General features: G+C 29.5%; 4 protein-coding genes across 4 annotated transcripts; 3 read left to right on the top strand and 1 right to left on the bottom strand.

The window, feature by feature from the left end:
- Positions 1-1,447: 1,447 nt before the first annotated feature.
- On the top strand, positions 1,448-12,026 carry LOC122500808 (enhancer of polycomb homolog 1). The gene is made up of 10 exons (XM_043609911.1): positions 1,448-1,972; positions 3,133-3,271; positions 3,835-4,076; positions 4,193-4,449; positions 4,559-4,694; positions 4,821-5,111; positions 5,276-5,427; positions 5,504-5,638; positions 5,716-6,663; positions 10,387-12,026. The coding sequence occupies exons 1-10, from the start codon at positions 1,820-1,822 to the stop codon at positions 10,502-10,504; spliced, it is 2,571 nt and encodes an 856-aa protein (XP_043465846.1). The 5' UTR covers positions 1,448-1,819; the 3' UTR covers positions 10,505-12,026.
- On the bottom strand, positions 11,809-15,543 carry LOC122500809 (SET domain-containing protein SmydA-8-like). Its single transcript, XM_043609912.1, has 5 exons — positions 15,325-15,543; positions 14,383-14,805; positions 13,912-14,289; positions 13,465-13,800; positions 11,809-13,281 (listed from the first exon to the last, which is right to left on the bottom strand). Exons 2-5 carry the CDS (start codon positions 14,799-14,801, stop codon positions 12,972-12,974), a joined length of 1,443 nt encoding a protein of 480 aa, XP_043465847.1. The 5' UTR covers positions 14,802-14,805; positions 15,325-15,543; the 3' UTR covers positions 11,809-12,971.
- Positions 15,544-16,952: 1,409 nt separating this feature from the next.
- On the top strand, positions 16,953-18,987 carry LOC122500770 (inhibitor of Bruton tyrosine kinase-like). Its single transcript, XM_043609854.1, has 3 exons — positions 16,953-17,207; positions 17,501-18,210; positions 18,630-18,987. Exons 1-3 carry the CDS (start codon positions 16,953-16,955, stop codon positions 18,985-18,987), a joined length of 1,323 nt encoding a protein of 440 aa, XP_043465789.1.
- Positions 18,988-19,113: 126 nt separating this feature from the next.
- On the top strand, positions 19,114-21,675 carry LOC122500912 (protein roadkill-like). The gene is made up of 4 exons (XM_043610073.1): positions 19,114-19,164; positions 19,830-20,381; positions 20,455-21,161; positions 21,314-21,675. Exons 2-4 carry the CDS (start codon positions 19,830-19,832, stop codon positions 21,660-21,662), a joined length of 1,608 nt encoding a protein of 535 aa, XP_043466008.1. The 5' UTR covers positions 19,114-19,164; the 3' UTR covers positions 21,663-21,675.
- The last annotated feature ends 200 nt before the right edge of the window (positions 21,676-21,875 follow it).

The following is a 21,875-nucleotide window of genomic DNA, read 5'->3' on the forward strand; positions in this document are numbered from 1 at the left end:
TTAATAATGATAGTATTTATGTATGCGTTCTTTAAAATTTTATTTTTTTAAAAAAGAAATTAGTTACGTTTAAATCCTAGAAATCCTTGAAATTTTTTACTTGTACATTTATTTCTATATTAATTTCGAAAATATTCAAATCAATACGAATTTCAGTTTGCACGTCGTAATTCCCTTTGGATCTGCCTGGAAGAATTAAAATAAGTAAAAATTCATTTCAAAAATAAAATAAAACAATAATATGTATAAAAAATAAACTAATATATAAAAATAATAAATAAAAAATAACATATCAATTATTCATCTTAAATAGTATTTTTTACTGGGTTGCACTTTTAATTTTCTTTTTTCGGTTTAACGTTTTCTATTCACATTTGAAAAAATTTTGAATCTGCGCATACATGTATGAACTGATTGTGTCTTTTTCTAATATAAAAGTTACTAGAAAGTAAACCGTAAGAACAGCTGAACGGGTACAGAAATTTATTTTACCGACACAAAGCTTGGCGTCTTTTCATATGGCATGAACTAAAAACATTTTGATAGAAATCATAAATTTTGGTTGTAAAGACAACCTAATTTATAAATTATAATATAAATAATAATAATAATAATAATAATAATAATAATAATAATAAAATATTGTTATTAAAAAAAAAGTTTGTAATATTTTGTAAAAAATTTCCTGTTTAATAAACTTATATGAATTCTATATAATATTAATCAAAACCGTCGAATATTCTTCGTCTTCCTCGTCGTCTTCTTTCAAATCGCCGAATATTCTGAGAAAATTTATAATGATAGGGTCACAGTACATGCTTGCAGGTTGCCATAGTAACGTACAAGAATGAGAGAGATAAAAACATTTGCCTATCTCTTACTCTTCTATGTTACATGGCAACCTGCAAACAGAGCAGCGACTTTTTAATACTATTTTTTTAATAATAGTTTAATATAAATAGTAATTTATAAAAAAGTGCATATAAATTCTTTTGTTTGCTTTCCGAAGGATTTTAAATATTGGCTACATGGGAAAGTGTGATTATTTTATGATTTCAGAAGGTTTCCCATATTTTGCGTGTCACACTATTGATAAAGAATAACTCGAACAAATAACATTAAATATAATTTCGATATTACATAACTTCGGTAAAAATTGTCCAGAACTGAAAATTTGCATTGGAGTAAGAGAGACAGATACATAGTCTGTCTCTCTTACTCCAATATAGATTTTCAAACGAAATACAAAACTAGAATCACTATATGTATCCTAAAAGTACGCAGCGCCATTCACGGCGACAGAAGTTACTACAAATTGAATTCCCGTGCGCGACGAGCTTTACCTCGCACTTCGGATGTTCCACTCCACCTTCCGAGGCTGACCGCAGCTTTCGAGCACTAGTGTCGTGTCACACTCTCTGACCATCGAGTTTCCCCTCTCGTGAAACTAGTAATGCCGAGCGTGCAAATGGCTGAGCGTCGGCCATCATGGCTTTAAGTAGGGACCGTGTCACGCGAATATGTTTTTCAAGTGAAAAATCTCTCCTGGCGCGTTTGTAATCGTGTCGAATGACAATGGCTACGCGAGGATGAGGCCCTGAGCGTCCTTCGTGTGGGGTGATTCGGCCGTAGGGCCCTAGACAGGCCCAACCCTGAACAAGACTCACGCCCCGACACCCGACCCCACTTCCCCCCATCACACACGGGTCCCCTAGTGTTCCCATCACATTATCATCGACAAACACATTATATTCATAGTCTTGCCAACACGGCAGTTGTTTATCAATTTTGCGTCAATTGAAAATACAACTTTGTCAACATGAGTAAAGTTTCGTTCAGGGCGCGCCCCCTGGAAGCGTCCAAGCCCATGCCAATATACATGGCCGAGGAACTTCCTGATCTTCCTGATTATTCCGCCATCAATCGTGTTGTGCCTCAAATGCCTAGCGGAATGGAAAAAGAGGAAGAATGCGTAAGTATTCATTAGTTTTCCACTCAATTTCCCTGTGTTTCATTGAGCATGTTTTCAATGTCGGCCATTTTGTTTGGATCTTTTCGTTTTTTCTGAGAGATGGCGTTGCGCGCGTTTTATAAATTTATTTTCCCCTTTTTTTATGTTTTTAATTAATTTTTGCATGGTTTTTTATGTAATTCTTGTTTATTTTAATATTATGCATTGTTGGGTGTCATTTTTTTGAGTTGACAATGCGTGGGGGGCGAAATATTCACCTGTTGTGTTGGGCCTGTTTATGTTGAAAAACATTAACGCCAAAAATCGTTTTCATGGTGTGGGGGTGCATGGGGGAGGGTGAATATTGTTTTCGAGAGGAACTTTAGATATTCAATTAGATGTTTTTTCGAAAATATTGGCTATTTTGCCATTTGGCGATGTTTTATTTGCAATGTTTTGCAGGCCTGACAATCGGGGTTTAAAGGGCGATATTTGTTGCCATATTCACGGGGATTTTTTTCTGAAAAATTACTCTTTCTTTTTGTAATAAAAAAAACTTATTGTTAATCTTTAACTACCAAAAATAAATTTTTTGTTTTTTTATCTATTTGTTTGTTTATTTATTTACTATTTTCAATTCAAAAACACGTGCTATTTTATTGTTTTTATAACCTTATTTCTCTTCCCCAAGAATTATTTTTTACCTTTTTTTACAATCTTTAGATTTTCATATTTTATCTTAATGCAAATTTTAAATCGTAAATAAAAAATTGTATTTTATTCTAAATCAAAAATCGTCTATTAAAAAATAATAAATTTTGATATAAAATAAATTTTGAATAAATTTATAATAAATCGATATAAATGATTTATTTTATTATTTTCCTTTTTATCTGCAAATATATTTTAATTTTTAAATGAATTAAAAACAAAATTCATTATTCGTTTCAAATTTTGTTTGAATTTTTTTAAAAAAATTTTCAATTTTTGTTTTTAATTTTTTTAATTTAAAAGAAAAATTCTTTTTTTAAATTAAAAAAACTAAAAAGAAAAATTTTTAAAAATTCAAATAAAATTTGAAACTGATAGTGAATTTTGTTTTTAATTAATTTAATGAAACTTTGGAAGATATTGATTTATATTTTTTTGGAAAAGTTTATTTACATTTTTGTATTTTGCAGGAGCATCATCTTCAAAGAGCGATGAGTAAAGGATTAATCATTCCTACCCCTGAGGTAACAAATTTAACTGACGAAGGAATCTACGATAGAATTTATCCCGCTGACTATAAATTACCTCGACAACTTATTCACATGCAACGTAAGATATTTTTTAATTTTTTAATTACAATAAATATAAATAAATAAAACAAAAATACTCTCAGCTTTTTTCACTTTTTACCCACTAATATTTCTAGAGAACTATGAAAAAAAATTTAATCCAAATTCTTTATAATTTAGAAACAAAAAAAACCCTCTTTTCTAATTTGGACAAATTTTCATTCGACCAAGTAGAAATTTGGGTAAATTGTGTACGAAAAAATGTAGATTTTCCCTAAATCTTTTTTATTTATGTAGAAAAAGTGTAGAAATGAATTTTTAAGAAATTTACCAAAGGAAATTGAATTAAAATTTAATTTTAATAACCTTGTGATTTCTTGAAATTATTTTTTTAATACTTTACCCGTAGAATTGGTTTTAAAAATAATTTGGAACAATCGTTCTAAATAAAGATGAATTTTGTTGAAAATATTCGTTTATGTTTCGTATTTATGTTTGTTCGTATTTTAAAGAATTGGGTTTTTCCAGTAGAGACAAAATAGTTTTCATTTAAAATTATAAAATTTGTCAGATATAAAAGATTCTGTAAAAATTTCCTTTCAGCTTTCGCAATGGAGCAGGACATTCCAGATTATGACATGGATTCCGAGGACGAACGATGGGTCGGAATACAGAGTCGAAAAATGGACCTGACTCCGTTGCAGTTCGAGGAAATGATGGACCGGCTCGAAAAAAGTTCTGGTCAAACTGTAGTCACTCTCAACGAGGCGAAAGCGCTTCTAAAAGAAGATGACGATCTCATCATTGCAGTTTTTGACTATTGGCTCAACAAACGTCTCAAAACGGTAAAGATTTAATTTCTTAAATTTGAAATTTAAAATCTAAAATTTGTAATTTAAAAGATTTTAAATAAATGATATTTTTTATAATTAATACATGTATTTTTCTTTTGTAATTTCAGCAACATCCGTTACTTTTAACGGTGAAAACGGAACATCGTATCGGCTCGGCAGTAAACAATCCGTATCTCGCATTCCGACGACGAGCTGAGAAAATGCAAACGCGAAAGATCCGTAAAAATGACGAGACAAGTTATGAAAAAATGCTCAAGTTGCGACGTGATCTCAGCCGAGCTGTGACTCTTCTCGAGTTGGTAAAAAGACGCGAGAAAACGAAACGAGAGCATCTTCATTTGACCATCGAAGTCTATGAAAAGAGGTCCGTTTTCGTGTCAGTTCTATTTTTTTCTTTATTTTTTGTAAAGAAAGGAATAGAAACTGCATTTTTTCTCAAAGGAAAACAAGAAAAAGAAATTTTTGTTTAATAGGTATCAAGCGCAGGACTTTAGTGGACAAATTCTCACGGAAGTATCGGCACTGAAGACTTCAAGACCTGCTTTCGCTCCACTATTCACAAATCAGTTTGGCGTCCACCAAAATTGGGCTAACAAAGTTTGTGGAAAGGTAAATTGATTTTTTTAAAGTACAATTTTCAACATAAAAAATAGAAAAAAAAACTAAAGAGTAGAAGTTCAAGTTGAACTTCAAGGGAAATAGTATTTTGATTTTAACGAAATTTTTTTTCTAAAGGACGAAGTGATTCCGAGGAAAGAAAAACGACAGTACAAGAAGCGGAAACACAAACCGGACACGAGAGGTGGACTGGATGATGTGAGAGGTGGCACGGGAAGCAGCGGTGGTCGAGGAAGTCGAGCGGCTCTTGGAAGCGGGCTGGACCCGCTGATCAGTTCAGATGAAGACAGTCCTCTTCCGTCACACTCGCACACTCAACCTTCACTTCCATTGGATCGCACTGACGACGAGACGACTGACGAAGGTCAATTCGCCTTCAAGCGAACCAGATATAACTCTTACTTACCGGTAATTTTCACCTCTTTTTTTCAAAATACGATAAACAAAATCAGTCAGGAAAAAATTGGGAAATCAGGGAAAAGCAAAATTAAATTTTTGTGGCAACCTTTGAATAAAGATAATTTGAAAGTAATATAGATTTTGTGTAATTTGTTGTATTTCTCGTTTGATAGCCTGTATCAGGTGGATATGGAAATTGGCCTTGGTGCGATAGGGATGAAGGTGGGTTAGCCGATAAAAGATTCAGGTTCGCCCTGACGAGCATTAGAAAACCGACACCAAGGTGCATTGGCCTTGCAAGACGACGAGTTGGTCGAGGGGGCAGGTGTGTATTACTTCGTTTATCTAAAAGTCGATATTCTGTTTGGGATTTTGCGCTAATTTTTAAGTTTCTTGTGCAGAGTAATTTTGGATCGTTGTCCGAGCGACATGGACGACATGTGGTCTTCTTTGGATTTCACGATACATGAACCAAAACGAGAACCAATTGATCCAACGGCGACTGCCACAACTACGACTGCAGTGAAGAAAGAAATGTACGTTCCCATTAGTTTTTAATATTCAACGAAACAAACTTGAATGTTATTAATGAAAGGAAATTTTCGATTTTCAGATTGCACTTTCGGCCGAAGACGCCACCGATGTCGCAGAGTCCTCCTTGTGAATCAGGCGGCAGCAGTTGCAGCAACAGCAGCGATTCCGACTCGGAAATGGAGTCATCCTCGCACCTGAGGCCGGAAGTTATGACACCCTATCCCTTCCCGGCGGAGGTGACATCAATATGCGTTGACGTGGAGTCCGATCGTCCCGGTGACGAGCCGCCCTTCACCTCTGAATTCAATATTTCGGACTACTTTTCAACCGACGCACTGTCGGACTTTGACCTGGCGGTTGGCAGTGTTTTGCCAATCACGAACAATAATATCCCAAGCGAGTCGCGAACAGACGAACTCGAGCCAATCGGATCATCTCGCTTCATCCTGAGCGCGGAAAACTCAGGCTTTCCCCTGCCGCCAAATCGACCCCCCCAGTGCAGTGCTAGTGATAGTGTAAGTACAAATAATTCGACAAATTTCCTCATCTCGTCCACGAGTTCGAGTTCGCCGTTCTCGTCCTTTTCTTCCTCATCGTCCTCCGCGACATCCAACACAGTTACGTCAACTCACGAACAATCCACGTCCCTTATAAATCGAACCAAAAATAGACAATTGATGAATAATGCTTCTTCTGTCGCCAACGCCGCCAACGCAGCTTCGATACTCTCGAAATCTCTAACTAGTCCAACGAACAATAAAAGTAACGTCGTCGTCGGCGGTGCTAAAGTTCTCGGTAATATGGGAAACGGACATCAGAATGGACCGCTGGTTGTTCACAATTCCAATATTAATAATCTTCAGAGCAGCCATCTTCCCAACAATCAATCATCAACCATCATTCTTCAAACGCAGAAGCAAGCGCCGTCCAATTTGCTGCCGGGCATCATCACCCAGAACAACAAACTCGTCAGCCTCAGACAGCAGATTCCAACGTCCGGGGAAATTACGCTTAAAAGTAGCAATAGGTCAGTTGGCGATAATATTGCATCAATTGTTGGCATGGACGCGAAGAAGAATTTTCTTTATCTCACGGCTAATTAACACATTCCAAAAAAAAAGAAAAAATGCACACACTGTGACTATTTTTTTGTCTCACTTTCTTCTAAGGCTTTTGGTCTCTGCCGCTTTTGATACACTTTGCCTGAGATTTTTTCAATTTCGGAACTCGATGTTTATTCTTTCTTTAAATTAGCGTTCAAAACAAATATAGTTGACGATGATTGAAAATATGACCGAATTTATAGACTAATTTAAAGATTTCTATTTAAATTTCTATTCAAAGAAAAATGAAAAACTATTTAAAAAGTGCGAAAATAATTTCGCTCTTTTTAAATAGTTTTTCATTACAATTTTGAATTTGTTAATATTTAAGTTTTTGAATTTCAATGTATATTATCGTTTCATAGTTTAGGCGAAAAAATCCAAATTGTTTCATTTTTAAAAAAATTTTGATGATAAATTTAAAAATGTCTTCGAAATTTTTTTAAAAAGGAAACAATTTGGATTTTTTCGCCTAAACTATGAAACGATAATAAAATTTTGAATTGGCAAAAAAATTTTGAAAGTTTTAGTCTAAATATATAATTTTGTATATAATAATATAGTTTTATGAATAGAAAAATATAAAAAAAAATGAAAAAACTTTCCAAAAAAAAATTAAATTGTTAAAAAAATAACGTTTTCGAAATTGTTAAAATCTCACGCAAATTCGCACTCACGCTAATGCAATTTTTTTTATTAGGGTGTCTATTTAGAAATTTTCAGGAAAATCTAACAAAAATTTCTCTGCAAAAACTTAGATATAGAAAATTTTTTTAATTTCTATAATATCATTTTTGCTCTATGCTTGTAAATATTAACAGTTTAAATAGAGAAAACTGAATCAACAATACGAAATTGTTATTAAAAACGATTTTAATTAATTTTATAAATTATTTATATTGTTAGCGAATAATTTTACAAACACAAAAAATGTAATTGCATTTTTTAAAATTCTTATGTCTATTTTTAAACAAAAAAAAAATTTAAACAAATTGGAAATGTTAGAAAAGGCCGAGAAATTTTTGCTCTTGTAAATAACCTGATTTTGCTGATTATTTCTTTAATTTCACATGAACGAAATTCTTTATTTAATCATTTTTTATGATTAGTCAAATTAAAAATGAAATCATTTTATGAAATCTTAAATTAAGAAAATTTTTGAAAATAAGTTCTATAGTGAAATAGATTTTGATTTCATTATTGTATATCTAATTGAGATTAAAAACTTGAGTTTTTACTGTAATGAATTTATCAAGTAAAATTAAATTACTTAACAAAGTAAAGTATTATCACTGAAAAAAGATTGTAATTTAATGTTATAAGTGTAAAAAGTTTCGTTCATTTTAACTTTATCACTTAAACAAAACATTTTTTTTTTTCTCAAACACTTTCATTCACTTTTCCGTCCCATTACTTTTAAACTTTATAGAAAAAGAATTTTTGATTACTACTAAAACAATGCAATTTTACTATAATAATAAAATATTAAATAGAAAATAGTTTTCACTTTAGAGACAGTAAAACTAAAGATGAAAATTCAATAAAGGAAAATAAAAATAGTAAACAGTTTTTAAAAAGTAAAAACTTTTTCCTAATTTTTCGTGTCCGTGAAAATTGTTTATATATTCATATATATATTCAAAAAAAAAATGTATTAGAAATTTTCATTTAATTACAAAAGTTATTAAATTATATTTATGACTTTTAACTATGAGGAAAATTGAATTTCAAAAGTAATTCGGTTTTTTTAAAATTTCATAAATATCATCGAAATAATTTTTTTTAACTTTAGAAGAATTCTTTTATAACAGTTAAGTCTCTTATTTAAAAAAAAAACATAATCTTAAGTTTTGTAAATAATTTGTATAATTATTTTTAATAGTAACCTTTCTTGGTTAATTTGAAAGTTACTGCAATTAAATTTTTTCGAGAAATATTAATGTATACTACGGATAGAATTATCAATGAAAATGTACATTTTTTAATTATTAAACATTCGAAATTGAAAACCCTGAATTTGTTTATTTAAAAGTTTTTCAAAATTCTTAGACTAATTGTTTCGCTAATTTAATTCGTAGTTATTAACGAGAAAAACAACTTTTGAATCAACAAATTTGCTGATTAATTAAAAAGATAATTGTTTAAATTATATCTTAATAGATAGATTTATATCTATGTTTACAAATTAGAAATTTTTATTTTCATAGCAGATAATTAATTAATCTTCCTGAAGTTTTATACAAAACAGATTTTTCTAAATTCAGAGTTTGGAACTAAAAACTAAAATATTTTTTTAGAAATTTAAGTTTATCATTCATTTTTGAAAACTTGATAGAAATTTTTACATTGTTGGATACATTTTTAAAAAATTAAATTTTACAATTTGTTCGAGCTTTTTAAAAAACTATTTAAAAAGATAGTTGATTGTGTCGGTAGCCCAGAGGTATAAAGAGCTGCAAATTTCAGAGCATTTGCGGTTCAATTCCACTTAAAGGTGATTTTTTTTTAATTTAAAAATTTTTCATTAATTAGTGGTTAACTTCTAGAAGATTATTGATAGTAAAATATAATCTTGTAAATATTATATAAGCCAATAACTAAAACCGCGACCAAAAATCATATAGAATCTAAAATTTTTACTTTTATTTTAATATTGAAATTAATTATTTATCTGAAATAAAAAAAAATTGGGCATACGATCGAATTAAAAGTTAGTTCAAAACCGTATTTTTTTAAACCTGAAATCAATTTGCAATTAAAAAGACACGTGGAATTCATATTTTTATCCTTTTTTAAGGGCATTTAACCCTTGTGACTTAAAAGAGACATTGCGATAAATAAATAAATTATCGTAGTTCATATCAAATAAAATAAATAAAGAAAATTTGCTTTGAATCAACGAAATTTTTAGTTTAACTCTATGATTTTTTTTTGGTTCAAAGAAATTTTATGGTTTATAAATATTTGAAGCGCTTTGAAGAAAGGTACTTTAGAAGCAAATCATTTTAAGGTTATGTTTGTGCTATTTTTACCTTAATTAAAAGTTTCTGCTTCATTCAAGCTAATAATAAAAGCTAATAATCAGTTTTAATTAATTCGCATAAATACTTGGAACAGTGGTTTACATGGACAGTTGTATTTTTATTCCAGAAGTTACAAACATAACCTAAAACTTTTTGCTTCAGTTACATTTTCTCAGAGCGCATGACGAAAAGTAATTTTATTTTTTGCGTTTATTTATTTGCGTAATTTACTTATTTTCATAATTTATTTTTTTATAATTAAAAATTGATTTATGATTTATTTATTTGCTTAATTTGCTTTCATTTGTTGTCTCTAATTTGCATCCCACGAGAAAGTTTCTAAAAAAGATTTCAATAAATTGTTTTCTGTCGTATAAAAATCGCAATGTTTTGAAATTTATACAACTTTTAACAATTTTATTGGTAAAATATAAATAAAATTTTTGTTTTATTGTAAAAAATACAATTTTATTTATTAGAAATTTGGATGTAGGTTTAGGAGTAGATTATGTTTGAGGTTATGTTTTGATAAAATGGCTTCTACAAGGCGGCCATTTTATTTTATTTTTTAGTTTACAACACTTGTAAAATTGCAAAATAATAAAGTAAAAATTGTTTTTGCAGTGAAGGAATGGAAATGGAAGTTGACGGAGTGGAATCATCGGCGTGCGATGGGAAGCCACAACAACAGCAACTAGTGCGAACGAGTAAAACAAATTCACTCGCAATGGAAGTGACATGATGCCTGCTATTGGCACCCCTGTCGTTGCCATTTCGTCACTGGGGGCTTCGCTGACTACCTTGCCGATGTCTACCCAATCTGTCTTTTTTTTCTTTTTTTTTTGGACACTGGCTACAGACTGCGTACACTTTTTGGCGCTTTCCTTATCATCGCTCATCGACGCTTTTGCCACGACTCGATAAAATCATTTTTCATTTGTTTTCCATTTACGTCGATTCACTCAATTTCCAACAATCGCTTTTAATTTCTCTCATCTCTATTTTCATCTATTTTTGAAACTAAAAAATTAATTTCTTCGAAATTCAAAGACGTTTCATCAATTTTTTTTTTATTTTTTGTCCATAATTAGAAATTAAAATTATTTTTTTAATTTCGAGTATCTGGATTCTTTTGCGATTTTGTGGTATTTATCGAAAGGGGGGTTTTTTTTTTCTTTCGACGAATATAATTAATTATTCTGCGCAAATTGTTTGCTAAAAAGTGAATTTTTGGTATTTTTTTCAATATCGATATTTTTTGTCAAAAAAAAAAAAAAAATTTGATCTAGTCGTGGCAGTGAATTTCCAGACGCGTTCGAAAATTCCTGTGAATATTCAGGAATTTTTCTTTCGCCCCTCACATATTGTACTTGATATTCCATAAAAACTAAGTAATTGTTCTTCCAAGCAAGTCACTTTTCTCGAGGTTCGAATCTTTTAATCGCAAAAAAAAGCAAAGAAAAATTGAGTCTAAAAATCGGAAAGTTGGAAAAATTTGTGAGTTTTGTGAAGTGTGAACAAATTTTTTCGACGTGTTGATTGATTTGTCAATAATTACCTCTGATTTATTGTAATTATAATTATTAACTTATTTTTTGAATTTTGAAATTGTCCGATTTTTCGACAATCTACGTAAATAAAAAATGTAATTAGTGTCTGGAAATTGAAAGAACGTCGTCTAGAGTTGATCGCGGGAAAAATTAGCGTCGGGACCTACGAGGTATACACATAACGGGTATATCGTGACACTCTTGTCTTTCATGTTAGTAGCCGCGAATGGTTTATACAAAAAAAAGTACATAACGCTTTACGAAATTAGGGTAATATTTATTGTGAGAAGATATTCCATATTTTCTAATTTCGCTCACTTGGGCAACGAATTACCCTCTATTTTCTTTATGGTCAATTTTCTTTACTGATAAAAAAAAATTATTTTTACGTAAAACTAAGTATCGAAATTAAAATTTTTTTAATTAAGAAAACGGAAAAATTACAATAGTCAAATTGAGCGAATTTAAAAAATAGGGATAAAAATATGGTTTTTTGTCGTTTTACGCGGACTCGGATTTTAAAAAATAAGGAGAGAGAATGAGAGAATGAGAGAAAGAGAAAGAGAGAATCTGTTGGCACGAAACAACAGTGACATTAACGAATCTAAATGTACACAAGTTATTCGTATTAAAGGGTCTTAGCTTACCTGTATCTATAATCCATAGGCGTACACTCGCTCTTCTACGTAACAGTCTGTGCGCTCTTGTTAACAAGAAAAAAAAAACAAACAGTCTACGTTTGCAAAAAAAAGACATCTTATCTTCTCGTATCTCTTCTTTTTTTCTTTCTCATTTCAATTTCCTGAAAAAGTTTATCTAAAATTTAGAATCGAGAAGATTTTTCGAATTCTTATTCAAATTTTATTTATTACGTTGATTTGATTTGAAAATTAATGTTTTGTAAATATTTTTAAATTATTAAAAAAAGATAAAAAAAAGAAAGGTTTCGATAACAATTGTATGTATGAACGAACGAAAAATTTTAAATATCGATTTCTTGATTTTTCTTTTCTATTTTTGGTTGAGAAAATTTTTGAAAATTATGAACGAGAGCAAAGAGCCTTCGTTCCTTTTGTACACTTAACTCGAGTCTTCGTGCTTAAAAACTCGCATCTGAAAATGTAATTTTTCAAAAGAAAAAGTAAAAAAAAAAATAAAGAAAGCACCGCAGATTAAATATAAGGGACTTTAAATAAGGCTGCGGTGCATAAAAATACGTGGGAAACATAAACGATGGGAAATGAGGATGTTTAAATAATAATAATGAAAAAAAATACTGTACATATAAAAATAATTACGCTTACTGTATCTCTTACTTTTAGGTGATCAATTAAATGTAATTAATGTTGTTGTGGTAGGCGCACAGCGATGTGTAAGAAAACTATGAATAATTCGAAACAATTTTAGGAGGAGTAATAAAGAAATTTTATCCTGAAAATGATATCTGCTATTTTCTTTCACGTTTATGATTTTTGAATAACAATTTATCAAAACCATTTTAGTTTCTCTAATGATTATTATTGAAATTTTTATGATTTCAGCCAATATGGAAAGGTATCTACACTTGAAGTTAACTTATAGAAGATCTTTTGAAGAAAATCTTTTGATGAAGATCTTTTAAAGATCTTTTGATGAAGAGCTTTTGAAGAACAGTTTAAGTTACTTTAATTCGGATTGAATCAGTCTAAAGAGCTTTTCTCCGGGACTTCTGGGAGGTTCGAACTCCATTAAGGAAGCGGCCTTAGTCAGAAGAGACTTTTTGTCTTCCCCGGGACAAGAAGCGAGCTCTCGGAGAGCAATAGCTGTGTAAAGCGCAAGACGAGTCCCATGGGGATCAACAATGGAAGTCGTGGAAATTATCCTCCTGCAGATCTGCGGTTTCTCTGGATCATCAGAAGACATCAATTGGATTAAGGAGTGACCCACCGATATGCAGTGTTGATGATCGGGGTGTAAGAGAACCCTGAGTCTGGAATTTTGTTTCCATTAGTTTATACTTTATCAATTCGAAAAGGGCCTAAACTGTTAAAGTCAACTAAAAGTTGGATACAGTGGAGCTTCTTGATGCAAGAACCAGAAGTAGATTGATATTCAATGGTCAGGTTCTTGCAACAAGGAGTTCTCATTCCCAAAAATGAAGAGAGGATATTACCTTGAGAGCAGGTCCATGAGAGTGTCCCGTTTTGCGACTCCCATCGCCGTATCAACTTCTTCGCCTAATCTCTCGACTAATTGGGTGACTTCCAAGGAAGTTAGGGTTCCAGGGCAGGAATTGCAGGACCATTCGGTGTCTTCGTCGAGGGGATCATTCGGAAGTACCAAACCCTCTCCACAGGGACACTTTAAAGTCCCTAGATGACTCCCCAATTCTGAAGGATCTGCGCAACGCTGACAACAGCAGTGGAAGTATTTCGTCGCCAGAAGATGGTCCCTCCGCACCCTCGTCGACCAGAAGACGTGAGTATAAGTCGTACTCAAATGTTCACCCCTAAAATTAAACTCGTAATTAGAAATCGAAGCTCTTGAAATCAGCCGCAAATTCTGGTCCATAAGATTTTCTAAAATATCCATTGCTGTTGGGGTATCTATAGATACTCACTTTTTGATGAAAGTAACAGCCTTGACGAAGATTCGAGGTCTGCCCACTTCGTCAATGGTGAATCTGAACCTAGTGTTGGAGATGCACTGATGTTCCAAAAGACAAGTATTTTCGTAAATTGCCACCGAACCCTCGGGAGGATTTGTCTCCAAAGCGTTTACGTCAATGAGGCCCGAGATTTTCGGCAGGACCTCAGCAGCACTCGGATCGGCCGACAAAAATGGAGCCAAATACTCAGCGAGGCTCTTGGTCTCTTCATAGGCTTCTGTTCCTGGTCCTCGCGACTTTTCATGACTCTGCAGTTTCATCACTGTTTTCCACTTCTTCGGATTTCTCCGACGTAGAATCAGAAGTCGAAGGGCCAAAATAACGCTACATCTGAGAAAGGGGTTTTTTTCAATTAGAAAAATTATTTAATTTCAGATTTATCTCTGATGCAGAAAAAATAAATTTTAGACATAATTTCAAAACCTGGGTAGAATTCTGGCCTTGGCCAGCAATTGGCATTCGAGAGCGTGACGCTCCATGTCCATGAGGCCATCGCAGTCAATTCTGCAAACGGGCCAAGAACATCCGATGCATCTGGCGGTAATTTGACGACTTCCGCAGCCAACACAAATCCTCTCGCCACTGTGAGGCGCTGGTCCAAAAACTAATGGCAGTTCGGAAATTATTAAGTCCTCTGGATTTAGATCGCGAGTGGCCACAAGATATCTCCCTAATTTTTTGTCCTCTTTTATCTCCCAAGCTCGACATGTCGACTTGTGACGTTTCCAATCGTCACGCTGATGATCTTTCGTGCAATAAAATTCGACTTTGCATTCACTACAACGCAAAGAAGCCGATTTCTCACAGACTGCACAAATTCCTTTCGGTTCTTCAGTTTCCATTTTTCTAAATAAATTATTTTATGAATGTGATAAATATTTATATTTAAATGCTGTCCTACAATTTTTCGTCCTTACGATCTTGTTTACTTTGCTCAGCAATTCCATTTTTAATTTCAAAATTTATAAACAATTTATTAGTTTATTAAATCATAAAATATAACACTGCAAAAATGTATTTGATTCAATTTTTAATATTTTTATTTTCGATTTTGAAATGCTGCAGCAGATTTGAAAATCTATCGATTTTTAAGAAAAATAAAAATTCAAAGAAGGTCAAAATATTTTTCTACTGATTTTATTTTGTGACCACTGAATTTCTCTAAAAACTATTACTGTATATAAAAATAATTTTATGGAAGATTTAAATAATTTTCTTGATACTATAAAAAATATAGACAAATTCTTCATTTTAAATTAAATATTTTTATTTTATTCTACCTATTTTTAATTTTTATTATTATTTTTTTTAATTATTTATTATTTTTTCATAAATAATTCTAAATTAAACGAAACTTAAACTTACCAAAAAGATATAGTTTTTAAAGTCACTCACAGTCAAACTTTCTTCAAATATTGTGTTATTTCGATTATTTCAATTCCAAACCATTGTTTTTTTTTAAATTTTCACTAAACACAAATAATTAATTACACTTTGGAACTAATAAATTAAATAAAATTTTTCTATAAACAGTAGAAAATTGGAAAATTTTAATTAAGAAGTTATTCTATATACTTTTGCGTTCACGTTGCGTTAGAAAATAAGTCAACGGCATGAAAACTTTATTTTTAAACTTGAAACTACAGTACTTCCATCTATTTTTAAATTTGTATTTCTAATTCTATTCAATAACGGAAATCCAACCCATATGTAGAAAAGATCCAAAATAATTTCTTTCACTAAAATGTAATTTTAATTTAATTAATTTACATGAATTCATATAAATTAATTTATATAAATAAATAAATTTATTAAAAAAAAATTTATAGTAAAAAATGTTAATAAAATGTTTTTTTATATATTTTTTCCTATCGATTTAAAAATGTTATCATTACTCAATTAATTATTAATATTATCAACAATAAATAATTACAAAATCATGAAAATGTTGTTGTAAATTAACTTTAAAGAAACAAAAAAATACTCAAGTTTTAAATTGTTTCTAACTTCATTGTTTTTCAAAATTAAAAATTTTAAATCAAATTTTTCATAATAAAAAATTAAAAATAAAAAAAAATGTAACATGTTTAAATAAAGTAATTAAATTTTCTTGACATTGAAAATAAAAAAGGACAAAATTTCAAGTTTTCATAAATTTTATTTTTCTACGGTAAGGTTAAATCTTTTATTATTAAAAGTTATACTTTGTTGTAATATTATAAAATTAAATTATTTTCAAAATTTATAATTACAAAAACAAATATTTTTGTAATGTATTTTTTAAACAGTTCTATTGACGTAAAAAAATAAATATTTAATTTTATTATTATTATTTAAAAAATTTTTTTATTATGATTATTAATAATAATAATAATAATAATAATAATAATAATAATAATAATAATAATAATAATAATAATAATAATAATAATAATAATAATAATAATAATTATAATTATTAATAATAATAATTATTATTATTATTTTTATTACGATTATTAAAATTATTATTCATACATTATAAATAGTATAGGTAATTAAAGAATAAACAAAAAGCATACAAAAAAAATTTATTTGATTCAAAGCTTGTTCATTATCAAAAAAATATTTACTTGAATTAAATAAATTTTTTTAATATAAATTGTTAATGAATTTTATATTTTAAACAAATTTTAGAAATGGAATTTTCCAATGTGGCAGACACGTGTTTTACATGGAAAATAAATAATTTTATTAACAATGATTCGCTAAAAAAAGATTGTTTACGCTCCACGAATTTTACAAGTTCAATAGAACCAAATAGACAGTGGAATTTATTTCTTTCTATTAATGAAAAATTGGCCGAGCATTGTGACCGTTGTAAGGCAATAAAACCAAAAAAATATTCTCTCGAGCCTTGTAATGTGAAACTTGAGAAGAAAATTATCAAACTTTTTATGATTTGCAACAAAATTAGTGAAAATCCAGTAGATATGAAAGTTTCTTTATCAATAATGGAGAAAAATGAGAAAATCTATACAAGAAGTTTTATTGTAACAACGTCCGGTGAAGAGACTAATTTTGGATTTGATAATTTTATTGATTTTGATGAATTAATGACAATAATTAATGGCGATCAATTGGAAATATTTGTTGAAATGTTTTTAAAAACTGATGAGATAAAAGTTGAGTTCAAAGAATTTATGAACTCGGAATTTTTGAGTGATGTGCAAATTTTTATTCAGGAGGAAAAATTCTACGCTCATAAGGTAGAAATTTTAATAAATAATATTATTATTATTATTTTAATTATCATAAAATTGTTACTATTGTTATTTTTATTATTATTATTATTATTATTAATATTATTTTAAAAAATTTTAGTAGAAATTTCGATTCGATTTATTGTAGAAGTACCTTGACGCGTCTAATCGATATGTTTACGCTAGTTGCCCAACCCTGGTCGGATTAGTGACCACAAGCGCCTATTGAATACAAAACTAATGGGGTTTCCCCAGTAATTAAATTTTATTGTAAAAAAATGTTAACATTTTATTTTCAGTTTATGTTAGCAGCCAAAAGCCCGTATTTCAACGATTTATTCAAAACCAACAAAGAACTGAAAGAAATTAATAATCTTGATAACATAAAACCAGACACTTTTATTGAAATTCTAAATTACATTTATACCGATAGTGTAAAAAATTGGTCACTATCATGCGATATTCTATTGGGAGCACATTTTCTGAAAATGGAAAATCTCAAATCAAAATGTGAGGAATATTTAAGAAATAATATAACAATGGAAAGTGTGAGTCCAGTTCTGATGTTGGCCGTTGCATGTGAAACGAAATTTCTATTGAAACACTGTCTCCATTTTATTTTGCAAAATGTTAATAGTCTCGCAAAATCGAATAATTTACAATGCTTGAAAAGTGAACCTATTATAATACTGAATATTCTGAAACAATTATTTGAGAACACAGCGAATGGCGATATGTCCATTACTGACAATATAATACTCTATTTTAAAAATAGTGCATCACAAATTGATTGCCAAATGTTAAGGGATTATGAACCATTTTTAAATAGCGAGATTTTAAGTGATATCACAATTCAAGTTGGTGAGAAAATTTATCAATGTCACAAATTAGTTTTAGCTGCTAAAAGTCCAGTATTGAGAAGAATGCTAATGAGCAATATGAAAGAAGCTATTAATAATTTTATCGAAATTAAAGATATGAAAGTTGAAGTATTTCAAGAAGTACTCAGGTAAAATATTCAAAAATTATGATATAAAAATTTTCTAGTATTGATTCTGTATAGGTTTCTAGAAAAATGAGACAAAACTGATAACAGATTTTTTATAATTTCTAGTGAAATATGAATAATAAGTATACACAAGGCTTGGAGTTAGTGTAAAATTTAAAAAATAGTAAGAAACTTAAGAAGTAAAATTATTGGTATTAAAAATTACTAAAATTTTTTCTAAATATTTAAAGAATCCATGATATTTTTTTCAAACTCGTTGCCGATAATGAAAACTTTATTTTCCCGTATTTCATAGAAACCTACAGAATCAATATAAAATTTTTTTTTAAATCTGTCGGCAACGTTTTTGTGCAAAAAAAATACAGTGGATTTGCTGCAAAAGTACTTAAAATTCTAAATTTTTTAATTTTTAATTTAAGATACATGTATACGGGAAAAGTGGAAAATTTACTGGAAGAGAATGCACTCGACATATTGAAAGCTGCCGATCAGTACAATTTAGATCATTTGAAAAAATTATGCCAAGAATATTTGGTTGATTTCTTGAGGCACGAAAATGTTGTAAAAATCGTCAAAGTTGCAAACACATATAATGCGCCTTTTTTAAGGAAGAGTTGCGTTTATTTTATTGTCAAGCAAATGGTTTTTTATTCAAAAAACGAAAATCTCCCGAAAGTTATCGATCTTGATAGTCTTACTGATGATCATTCTGATATTCTTTTTGAAATTCTCGATATTTTGACCAGAAACTGCTTCATCAAGTACAATAAAAATTGAAATTAGAAAAAAAATTTGTTGCTTTTAATTTCGATTGGTTTTTTCAATTTCTAGAAGCAGTCTAGAAGTATTTTTTTTCTAGTGATAAAAAAAATTTCTTGCAACTTTTGATCACTTCTCGACTGTCTTTGGGGGACTTCACAACATTTTGCTTTCCGCTCTTTTATTAATTAAGAAGTAAGTTATTAATTATTTTTTTATTTTCGATAAAAGTTGCAGTTTTTAAAAATGCATTTCAAATAATTAAGAATCTCTACAAATTAAACAATTTTTAATACTTTTTAAAAATATTTTTAGTTTTAATAAAAAAGGCCTTCTTAATTTCCTATTTTTTTAATGTTTTGAATTTTTGTTAAAAAATGACATAATTTTTGTAATATTCATAATTTTAAGTCTGCAATAATTGAATTCTTTCAAGAAATTTTATTAATTTCTAAAAATAATTGAATCTTTTCATAAATTTTTGTTAAAAGTTTAAAAAATAATTGAATTGATTTGAAGAATTTCATTAAAATTTTTAAAAATAATAAAAATTAATTACTAGATAGCTAAAATTTAAAAATTTTTTAAATTTTGAAGCCAAAATTATTCAGAAATTGAAGTCGATAACATTTGCTAGTATTATAATACTGTTTGAAATTTTTTTTAAAGTGTTTTCATTGAACGTTTTTTTTATTTTTTTGTGGTTAATTGCATTTTTAATTATGCGGGTCTGTTTATGTTTTTCTTTTTATTTTCTCGAAGGCAGACGAATAACAGAAAAGTCTTATTATATCATCTATACTTTATAATATTATAATTGTATAGAAATAAAAAATAATAAATTTCAAATACATCTACAGATGGAATTTTCAAAAGTACCCGACACATGTTTCACTTGGACACTAAATGATTTCGAAGAATGTAACATTGATTCTCTACCAGAAAAGAGTTTTTCTTCGGCAAATTTTACAACACTAAGAGATCCAAGTAGAAAATGGCAATTACTTCTCTCCATTGAGAAATTAAACCAAATTTATCGTTCAAGCTCCAAATGTGATAATTCCAATTGCTTTAAGAAAACAATAACTAAAAAGATCGTTAATCTCAAAATTCTATCCAATGAATTTATTTCTAATCCAGAGAATATCAGAGTTGACATTTCAATGAGAAATAACTTTGAAAAATTTACTAGAAGTTTAATTGTTTCTGGAAATAGAGAGCAATACGCTTACGAAAATTTTATTGATTGTGAAACAATGTTAAAAATGGTACAAGAAGGAAAATTGGAAATATTCATAGAAATGTTTTTCCCAGACGAGAAGAATGTTAAATATCTCGATATAATCCGAAGTTCAGAATTTTTGAGCGATGTGAAAATTTTAATAACGGATCGTACATTTTACGCTCATAAGGTACAATCCAAATAAAGTCATTTCAAGAATCTATTAAAATTGCTTTCTAAATTATTTATTTTATCATTTTCAGGCTATTTTAGCTGCTAGGAGTCTATTTTTCTACCAATTATTTCAAAAGGAGACGGAAATAACCGAAATCAAGGATCTTGACATAATGCCAAAAGTTTTTACCGAAATTCTAAGATACATTTACTCCGATTACGTGGAAAAATGGTACCTTTCGAGTGACATTCTAATCGCCGCGAATATTCTAAAAATGGAGAATTTAAAGCTAGAATGCGAAAATTACTTGAGAAATAATTTAACAATGGATTGTATTAATACAATTCTAATCGTATCTGTTGAATGCGATACTAAATTTCTACTGAAACATTGTCTAAACTATGCTCTGAGGAACATGAGTTTGTTGCGAAGTTTAAAAAATTTCCACACACTTAAAACAAAACCACTTGTCGTACTCCGTGTTCTACAAGAAATCCTCTTTCAATTACAAAATGGAAAAATAACAATTGTCGACAATATAAATCTCTCCTACTCGAAGATTGCAACAAACAAAAGTAGTTATTTACTAAAAGAATACGAGTCGTTTTTGAATAATGAAAATCTAAGTGACATTACAATTCGAGTCGACGAAAAGAATTTTCAATGTCATAAAATTATTCTTGCTGCAAAAAGTCAAGTACTACGTGAATTAGTTACGAAAAATATGAGCGAAAATCTTGGAAATGTCATGGAACTTACGGATATTAAAGGGGAAATTTTCGAAGAGGTTCTCAGGTAAGAAAACTCTTTTAGCTTTTATTTCTAGTGAATTTCAAAAGTTCAAAAAGGGCTAAAAAACCGTAGTCATTTTTATAAAAATGACTACGGTTTTTTTTAGCCCTTTTTGAAATTCCGGATTCAATAACGAAATAACTATTCCTTTTTAGATACATGTACACGGGAAAAGTTAATAATCTACAAGAGTACGGTATCGATATTCTAAGAGCCGCAAATCAGTACAAATTGGAGCATTTAAAAAATATGTGTGAAGAATTTCTTGTGGCAAAATTAGCACACGATAATGTGGTGGAAACGTTAAAGATTGCAGACGCCTGTAATGCTCCATTTCTCGTAAAACATTGCAGTCATTATATTCTAAAATACATGATTTCAAATTTCCAACGAAAGGAGTTTAGTAAGAGAATTAATCTCGACATGTTTATTAATTGTAATCACAATATTTTCTACGAATTTCTTAATATACTGAGCAAACAATGCCAGGTTTTGTATAACTAATTTTTTTTACGAAATTTAACCCTCTTTTGGAAATAATGGAGGGTTACTTTGACATATTTTATTTATAAAAAATAATTTTTTTTAAAACTTCTATAAAGAATTTGCGGAAGTTCGCATCTTGCGGTGAGGACAAAAAAATTTATAGGTGTACGGATTTTTAAAAACAATTCCAGCGATGAAGTACAAAAAATAAGTTATTGTATTTTCTCTACA

Source organism: Leptopilina heterotoma, unplaced genomic scaffold (assembly GCF_015476425.1).
Source record: "Leptopilina heterotoma isolate Lh14 unplaced genomic scaffold, ASM1547642v1 Lhet_191, whole genome shotgun sequence".
Taxonomy (NCBI): domain Eukaryota; kingdom Metazoa; phylum Arthropoda; class Insecta; order Hymenoptera; family Figitidae; genus Leptopilina; species Leptopilina heterotoma.

Excerpts from the sequence above, each read along its gene's own strand:
- LOC122500808 (XM_043609911.1), top strand. The coding sequence starts at position 1,820 with ATGAGTAAAGTTTCGTTCAGGGCGCGCCCCCTGGAAGCGTCCAAGCCC. Across the intron at positions 4,450-4,558 it reads ATCGAAGTCTATGAAAAGAG|GTATCAAGCGCAGGACTTTA; the intron begins GTCCGTTTTCGT and ends TTTGTTTAATAG. Across the intron at positions 5,428-5,503 it reads CGAGTTGGTCGAGGGGGCAG|AGTAATTTTGGATCGTTGTC; the intron begins GTGTGTATTACT and ends TTTCTTGTGCAG.
- LOC122500912 (XM_043610073.1), top strand. The coding sequence starts at position 19,830 with ATGGAATTTTCAAAAGTACCCGACACATGTTTCACTTGGACACTAAAT. Across the intron at positions 20,382-20,454 it reads GTACATTTTACGCTCATAAG|GCTATTTTAGCTGCTAGGAG; the intron begins GTACAATCCAAA and ends TATCATTTTCAG. Across the intron at positions 21,162-21,313 it reads ATTTTCGAAGAGGTTCTCAG|ATACATGTACACGGGAAAAG; the intron begins GTAAGAAAACTC and ends ATTCCTTTTTAG.
- LOC122500770 (XM_043609854.1), top strand. The coding sequence starts at position 16,953 with ATGGAGAAAAATGAGAAAATCTATACAAGAAGTTTTATTGTAACAACG. Across the intron at positions 17,208-17,500 it reads AAAAATTCTACGCTCATAAG|TTTATGTTAGCAGCCAAAAG; the intron begins GTAGAAATTTTA and ends TTTTATTTTCAG. Across the intron at positions 18,211-18,629 it reads GTATTTCAAGAAGTACTCAG|ATACATGTATACGGGAAAAG; the intron begins GTAAAATATTCA and ends TTTTAATTTAAG.
- LOC122500809 (XM_043609912.1), bottom strand. The coding sequence starts at position 14,801 with ATGGAAACTGAAGAACCGAAAGGAATTTGTGCAGTCTGTGAGAAATCG. Across the intron at positions 14,290-14,382 it reads AAGGCCAGAATTCTACCCAG|ATGTAGCGTTATTTTGGCCC; the intron begins GTTTTGAAATTA and ends CCCCTTTCTCAG. Across the intron at positions 13,282-13,464 it reads CTCATGGACCTGCTCTCAAG|ACTCAGGGTTCTCTTACACC; the intron begins GTAATATCCTCT and ends ACAAAATTCCAG.